Source organism: Mesocricetus auratus, unplaced genomic scaffold (assembly GCF_017639785.1).
Source record: "Mesocricetus auratus isolate SY011 unplaced genomic scaffold, BCM_Maur_2.0 Super-Scaffold_100038, whole genome shotgun sequence".
NCBI classification, from domain to species: domain Eukaryota; kingdom Metazoa; phylum Chordata; class Mammalia; order Rodentia; family Cricetidae; genus Mesocricetus; species Mesocricetus auratus.
The window spans coordinates 1180876-1188397 of record NW_024429216.1 but is presented as its reverse complement, the minus strand read 5'-3'; the positions used below and the strand labels follow the sequence as shown (position 1 = coordinate 1188397).

At 55.2% G+C, this 7522-nt stretch overlaps 1 protein-coding gene across 1 annotated transcript; it reads left to right on the top strand.

Moving 5' to 3' along the window:
• The first annotated feature begins 4504 nt into the window (after positions 1 to 4504).
• Ube2m (ubiquitin conjugating enzyme E2 M) lies at positions 4505 to 7125 on the top strand. Its single transcript, XM_005087951.4, has 6 exons — positions 4505 to 4714; positions 5704 to 5798; positions 5918 to 5956; positions 6049 to 6152; positions 6461 to 6524; positions 6611 to 7125. Exons 1-6 carry the CDS (start codon positions 4606 to 4608, stop codon positions 6749 to 6751), a joined length of 552 nt encoding a protein of 183 aa, XP_005088008.1. The 5' UTR covers positions 4505 to 4605; the 3' UTR covers positions 6752 to 7125.
• Positions 7126 to 7522: the final 397 nt, after the last annotated feature.

Genomic DNA, 7522 nt, shown 5'->3' with positions numbered 1-7522 from the left:
AAGGTTGTCAACAGTTCAGCTGAATGGGAGCAGAGGGCTGGGGTTATCAGAGTGAGAATGTCCAGCGTTATCAAGACAAGCACACTTAAGACTTTTGTAGGTATCCAAAGAGAGTGGGGGCCAGGCAGTGGTGGTGCACGCCTTTGATCCCAGCACTCAGGAGGCAGAGGTAGGAGAATCTCTGTGAGTTCGAGACCAGCCTGGTCTACAGAGCTAGTTCTAGGACAACCAAGGCTACACAGAGAAACCATCTCAAAAAACCAACAAAACGCCGGGCATTGGTGGCGCACACCTTTAACCCCAGCACTCGGAAGGCAGAGGCAGGCAGATCTCTGTGAGTTCAAGGCTAGCCTGGTCTACAGAGTGAGTTCCAGGACAGCCTCCAAAACAATCCGGAGAAACCCTGTCTCGAAAAACCAAAAATAAATAAATAAATAAATAAATAAATAACCCCCCCCAAAAAGAAAAAAAACAAAGAGAATGGGGATAAGAAAAGGTACATTTCTGAGGTAGAACTCAGAAAAGTAGGCAGGCTTAGTAGTGAAGATCTGCAAGCAACATCCTAGTGCACACAAAAAAATATTTTTTTAATGTTTGAGACAGGGTTTCTCTGTGTAGCTTTTGAGCCTGTCCTGGAACTCACTCTGTGGCCCAGGTTGGCCTCCATTTTAAGATCGGCCTGCCTCTGCCTCCTGAGTGCTGGGATGAAAGGCGTGCGCCACGGCGCTCTGCCTCGAGCACTCCATCTTGCTGAGTCAACATAGCAATCCCCATGCCATCGTTTCTCCATGCCCAAACCCACTGTCCAGCCACTTTTACCCTAACAGCACTCCACCCCAATCTCTGCAACACTCGAAAGCAGCCAAGGTTCCACCCCACCCGAGCAGGATGGGCACTCAGGGATGAATGCGGGAGCTCGTCATGAGACACATGCCAGACTGGGGGGTTTAACCTGGACATTCAGATTTCCAAGATTTTCTTGCTCCCATGGGTCTGCAGCTAACCGGAACTAAGAAGGGATGAGTGGGACCCCCAAACTGGGGAGCCCAGGACCAGTAGCTCTATCCTTTGGAACTTGTTCCACTCATTCTAACCACAGGCCCCTTCCACCATGGCTCTGTTCATGGCTCTACAAAGGGTCTCCTTCATACTGGGGAGTCTTCCGGGGTGTGTTCAGCAGGAAGTCACAGGAAATACAGCTGACAACGGTTTGCATGATCCCGGGACACTTCAGGGCTGGTGTCCCATGCCACTGCCTCCTTTTCAATGGCCATCTTCCCTTCTATCTCACTGACACAATTGCCCCCCATGGGTTACTGGGGTGCAGGTAGTCAAAGGAGACCCATTTAACACAATTCAGCCTGATCCCTGAACCCCAGTTGAGGACTCTCTTTCTCTGGATAGGTGTCAGTCTGGCTCTGGGAGTTCCTGGGAATAACATTTCAAGGTCTGAATGTCCCAGCTGCTTCTGTAGGAATAGCTTTACTTGTTCCGGCCACTTGGTCCTAACGCCCCAAACTGGGACTGATCTAGCCTCAGGAAAGTAGACAAGCCAAGCAAGCCAGAGGCTGATCCTATGTGATGGCGTGGGGGAGGGGGCGGTCCCTATGACATTCCCTTGTTGCCTCCAACTGTCAGATATGAAGGGCCACCCTTAGCAGCCTATGGAACATCCCTAATATACATTGTAGATCTCGACTCAGACCCAACTGAAATTCAGGGTTCTAGTGCGGAAAATGTTTCAGCCCTAGCCTGTATGAAGCAAGGTTGGAGATTTTATTCAAGATATTTTAATATAAGCTTTAAGCATGAGACAAGTGCTCAAAAAGACATAACTAAGCATGGGTTTATGTTTCCCATGGAAGATGGGGGGGGGATCCTCAAGGAAGAGTCTCAATTGTTTTAGGATTAGCCATGTATAATACCTTTTGGGTGGCTCTCGAATTACATTTCAAAGGGTTGCTAGGAAACGGTTCTCCTTTCCTCTTTTGAAAAGACTGGAGACTGGCTCCAGAGATGCCTGGGATGGAACTGTAATCCCACATGGAAAAACCAGAAGCCACTAGAATCGTACAGGTTCGGTACACATCCTTTCCCTATAAATGGAGTTTCTGATGAAATTCCTAGAACACGGTAGGTTTACAGCTGATAAGTCAGAAAAGCCTTTAAGCAGCTGTTAACTGGACTGGCATTCTTGCTTCTCCACGGGAAAGAGGCTTCAACCAGGCTCCAGGGTCAGAGGCTCTATTCCTTTCTCTGATCCCCATAATTTTCAGTGTCGCTCTCTCCTGCCTCACAGACCATCAAAGATCCTGAACCGAGACACGCAGACTTTAGAATCTGGGGAGGGGCGAAAGGACTCAGGCAGGCAAGTGTTCCCACGCTGCCAGTAGAACTGCAGGACTATAAAGAATAGCCCGAGCCCCAGCTAGCCACAACTATGAGACTCTGAGAGGCTCAGGTATGGAGAGATGTGCTTGTAATCACAGTACACTGAAAATGGATGAGAGGAATGATCGAGGGACTGATCAAGAGCAACGAGGAGAGTTCAAGGTCATTCGGAACTACATGCTGAGTTTGGGCTACAGAGATGGATCCCGTCTGGAAGAAGCAAGATAAAATCACAAAAAAATAGCAGCTATACAATAATCAGCACAGAGCAGGGGAGCTGAGAAGGCAGGGAAGAGTGGTTCTGAATGATTTTTTTTTCCGGGTCTCAGAATGGGTTGTGAGTGGAGGCTGAGGTTAGGACAGATGGTGGAAGCCAGGTCGGCACCAAACCTAAGCTGAGCTGAGCTCCCATCTTTCGCCCCAACTTCTCTCAGCTTTCAAGGATAAAGGCAAGAAAGATGCTGGGGGTGGGAAGCAGAGATGACAGGGAGTTGAAAGGGGACTAACCTTAAAACATAAGGAAGAGCCGGGCGTTGGTGGCGCACTCCTTTAATCCCAGCACCGGGGGAGGCAGAGGCAGGTGGATCTCTGTGAGTTCGAGGCCAACCTGGTCTACAGAGCGAGTTCCAGGACAGCAAGGGCTACACAGAAAAAAAAAAAAAAAACCCTGTCTCGAAAAACACAACAAAAAGTTCAGGAAGATGAGGGTGCTGCCAGCAAGGGTGTACCAAGTCTCAAAGCAGGGCCGTGGTTCACGGTGAGTGGCACGAGTGATGGGTGGGTCAGATGGCAAAGGAGGACCTTTATGCAGGGGCAGACCGGATGAAGTCCCCACCTGTTCCAGGCACGTTTTCTCAAGCAGTGACAAGACAAGCAGCAGAAGTGCCTAACAGCTACTGTGGCTGCTTGCTGGTTTCCTAGATGACAGTCGGAAGTCACTGGCCCATCCTGAGCTATTTCCTTCCGCCTCCCAAACACCCTAAGTTGTGATTGGATGTGAGCTGACTCAACCTAGATCCTACGAGCGGCACAATGTCACTCCTGCTGGTCTCTAAGCCGCAGCTACAAGCCCTATACCCACGTAAAATCACACAGTGCTCACCCTCTGTTGCACAACAGAAATCTATTTTAAGGAACAAGGACCTCGATGTGTTTGTTGACTAGGGTGTCCCTGAACGTCTGGGCCCAAGCGAACCTGATGCCTCAGCCTCCAGCACAATACGAGTTTTTAAACGCGTTTACATCAATTGGAATCTGGGTTTGCGATGGGATTAAGGGAGCTCAGACAACGTCCCTCATAAACGCCCAGGCTCTCTGCCTTTGCTGAGCCCACAGACAGCAAGATCCATTCTAGCCCGTTCCGCTACGCTCCGCATAAGCGCAAGAGTGGATGGAACCACCGAGAACCAAACGGCCACTAACCCGACTCGCTCAAAAAAATGGTTGCAAGCAAGCACCGCTTCCTGCTCTGCCCGGTGCGCATCCCAGGAAGTACCCGCTGGACCGCTGAATAGTCACCTCCACAAACGGAAATAGCCGATCTTAGCCGAAGAAGACCGAACCCCAAACTCCCAACGAAGAGTAACGGGGGGGGGGGGGGGGCTTGCATGGCTTGCGCAGGCGCAGAACGCAGCCGGGAACAGGAAGACCCGAAGCGGGCAGGCGGCGGAAAGTGCCGAAGCGCCGGGGCGCCCGAGGCCGTTGCCGACCTCCGCATCGAAGCCGCGCCTGCCGCGGAAGCTGAGCCTCCCTCCACCGGTACCCTGCCGCCGCCAGCGCGGCTGCCACCTCCTCCTTCCACCTCACCGCAGCCTCCTCGCAGAGGGAGCAAGTAGGCGGGAGAGCGGCGGACCCGGGAAGGCCGGCGTCCGCAGCTGCAGCGGGGCCTCACAAGACCTGAGCGGAAGAGGGGGGAGGAGGGCGCGGGGGCCGAAGCAGGGGCGGGGCCGAGGATAGCCGAGTCCTCCCGAGCGCCTCCGAACGCACCCGAGGCGCTAAGCCAGGCCAAGAGCCGGACTACGGGAGCCGAGGCGGGCCGTGTGGTGGGCGCGGAGCAGCGCGGCAGGCCGGGCGGGCGGGCGGCGGCGGCGGCAGCGGAGGAGGAGGCCGCGGCAGCGGGTCCGAGGAGCGGAAGCGGCGCAGGAGGCGGCGGGGGGGCCGGGTGGCCGGGGTCCCGGGCCCCGCGGCGGCGGCAGCGGCGGCGGCGGCGCCAGGATGATCAAGCTGTTCTCGCTGAAGCAGCAGAAGAAGGAGGAGGAGTCGGCCGGCGGCACCAAGGGCAGCAGCAAGAAGGCGTCGGCGGCGCAGCTCCGGATCCAGAAGGGTAGGGGGGGGTCGCGATCCCGCGTTTGAGGTCAGGGGCCGGGGTGTGAAGATGCAGCCCCTGAGGCGGGGGTATCGGAAGTCAGGGTCCGAGGGCTGGGATGCGGGACGGGGGTGCGGTCACCAGCGAGGGTCAGAGATCGGGGCCGGGTATGGGGCGCCGGGACACTAAGGCCTGCAGTGTTGGGGACCTGGGATCTGTTAGGGGAGGGGGGTAGTTCGAGAGTCTGACGGGAACTTTGCTTTGGGGTGACGGGCCGTGAAGATAAGGTGAAGGTTGTTGTGAACTGGAGATAAGTAGGAGACGGTTTAGTGTATTATATATCGGAGACTTGTAGCCCAGGACTCAGGGGTCGGGCAGAGCAGTTCTGAGTTTGAGGTAAAGGGAAGGAGGAAAGCAGGTGACAGGAACTAGAAAATGGGAGGCAGGGACAATTTAAGCCACCATGCTAGAAAGTCTCTAGAGTCAGAGAAGGTCCGGGACCTGGAATAACCCTGAGGAAGAGGAAGGACCGTGGGAGCTGATGGTTGATGACAAGGGATGATTTCGTGTTCGAAGGGTCATGGTCCTTGAATTAGGATGGACAGGTAAAGAGTCGTGAGTGCAGATGACGCCTAGAGAGCCTCACGTTTAGAATGCTCTGGAGCTCTTGGAAGCCAGTGTTGTAGGAGTAGAGGTTCTTGGGCATTGCATTGTGGGAACTTGTGGTGGGGCATTTAGGAGGGCAGTAAAGGCTTGCCCTTCCCCGAGAGACGGGCATCCAATTGCAACTGAAGATGGCTGCTTATATGTGGGATACTATGTATCCAGAAGCGTCCACGTAGAGACTGGAAAGTGGGCAGGAAGGGTGTGTGGTACATACGGAGAGCGCACACCACGCAACAGAACGCTACAGGTCGGGAAGGAGAGCTCGGGAGTCCCGCTAACACCTGCCCACACCCAGGTCCCTTCACCTCTATTCTCTCCTCCCCACCGCTGCCTAAACCTAGACATTAACGAGCTGAACCTGCCCAAGACTTGTGATATCAGCTTCTCAGACCCAGACGACCTCCTCAACTTCAAGCTGGTTATCTGTCCCGATGAGGTAAGAGTAAAATGAACACGGCGGGGGTCCCAAGAACAGTCCCCGGTCGGGGGTAGCCCCATAGAGACTAGGGGACCCTAAGAGTGGGGTCTGAATTCCTTCTCCCTTTCCTCTCCCAGGGCTTCTACAAGAGTGGGAAGTTTGTGTTCAGTTTTAAGGTGAGTGGCAGGCGGACACAGAGATGGGCGGCTCAGCAGCTGAGGCGTAGCCGAAACACACGCCCGTCTCATTTCTCTCTTTCTGGGGCCAGGTGGGACAAGGTTATCCACATGACCCCCCCAAGGTGAAGTGTGAGACAATGGTCTATCATCCTAACATTGACCTCGAGGGCAACGTCTGCCTCAACATCCTCAGGTGATGGCCCTGCCTTCCCTTCCCCTCCCAAGGCCCTCCCAATTGCATTGTGGGAACTTGTGGTGCCCTGCTCCGTCTCTGCCTTTTGTGGATGCTGCGCCTGTCTCTGTGTTTCCCTGCCCTTTACCGCCTGCTTCTCTGTGGGCCTTCTCCCGGGCCTGCCCTGCTCCCTGACTCACCCCTTCCTTACCTCACTCTTGAGTGCTCGGGGCCTCCTAGGGCCCTGACGTGTTTGGTACTGGCAGGGCCTCTGTTGCAGCCTCCCACTCCCCAACCCGTGGGATAACCTCGATGCTCTCTGCCCACAGAGAGGACTGGAAGCCAGTCCTTACGATAAACTCCATAATTTATGGCCTGCAGTATCTCTTCTTGGTGAGTAGGGCTAGGCATTTGAGGCTGAGGGTCTGTCGGCCATCTGCCCTCTCCTGCCTGTTAACGTGCACTTATGCCGGCCACAGGAGCCCAACCCCGAGGACCCACTGAACAAGGAGGCCGCCGAGGTCCTGCAGAACAACCGGCGACTGTTTGAACAAAACGTGCAGCGCTCCATGAGAGGTGGCTACATCGGGTCCACCTACTTCGAGCGCTGCCTGAAATAGGGTTAGCAAATACGACCCCTGCCAGGGTTACCAGCCCAGGCATCCCCTACAAATATTTATTGGGGGCCCGGGTAGGGTATGTGGGGTAGCCTTGGCCCCTGCCTTGGCCTTACCTCTCCTCCCTGTCACCTGTCCCTAGTTATTTTTTTTTTAACCACCACGTGATTATGGTCGGTGCTGCCTTTTCCCGACCTGCTCAGCGATGGGAAATGAATTGGCTTGTTTAGCGCCCCCCCCCTCCCGCTGGGTGCTGTCCAATACCCTACTCTTGACTGTGGGGTAAGTGGGCAATGGGCCTGGGTCGCTGAGCCCGGGCAACCCACCCCACCACCACTGGAGGTCCCACCAGGCTATTAAAGGGGAATGTTACTGCATGGCCTCTGCCTCTTCCTTCTGTGGGGTGGGAGGGACGAGTGAGGTCCACCAGCGTCTGTGATGGAGAGAAGTGTGTGGCCTTGGGTCGAATGGGACCGCCCGCTGGGATGAGAAGCAAGCAGGGGGAGACTGGGCCTTTCCACCGACATAAAGGAGCCCACAAATCTCCAGGCTCGCCCCTTTTCGCCATGCGTGGCCCTGACAATTGGGCTCCGGCCTGGCCCTTGCTGAGATTCCATGAATGAACCGCCCAAAGAAGGGTGGGGTGTGGGCATTCCAGAATGAATAGGCCGAAGGTGCCAGTCGTGCCGCGGTCCTGCGAGGGTTACAAGGGTGGGACTTGTGTGTCTTCCGCAGAGGTGCGGGCTCTCTTGCGCATGCGCCCGGATGCTGGCC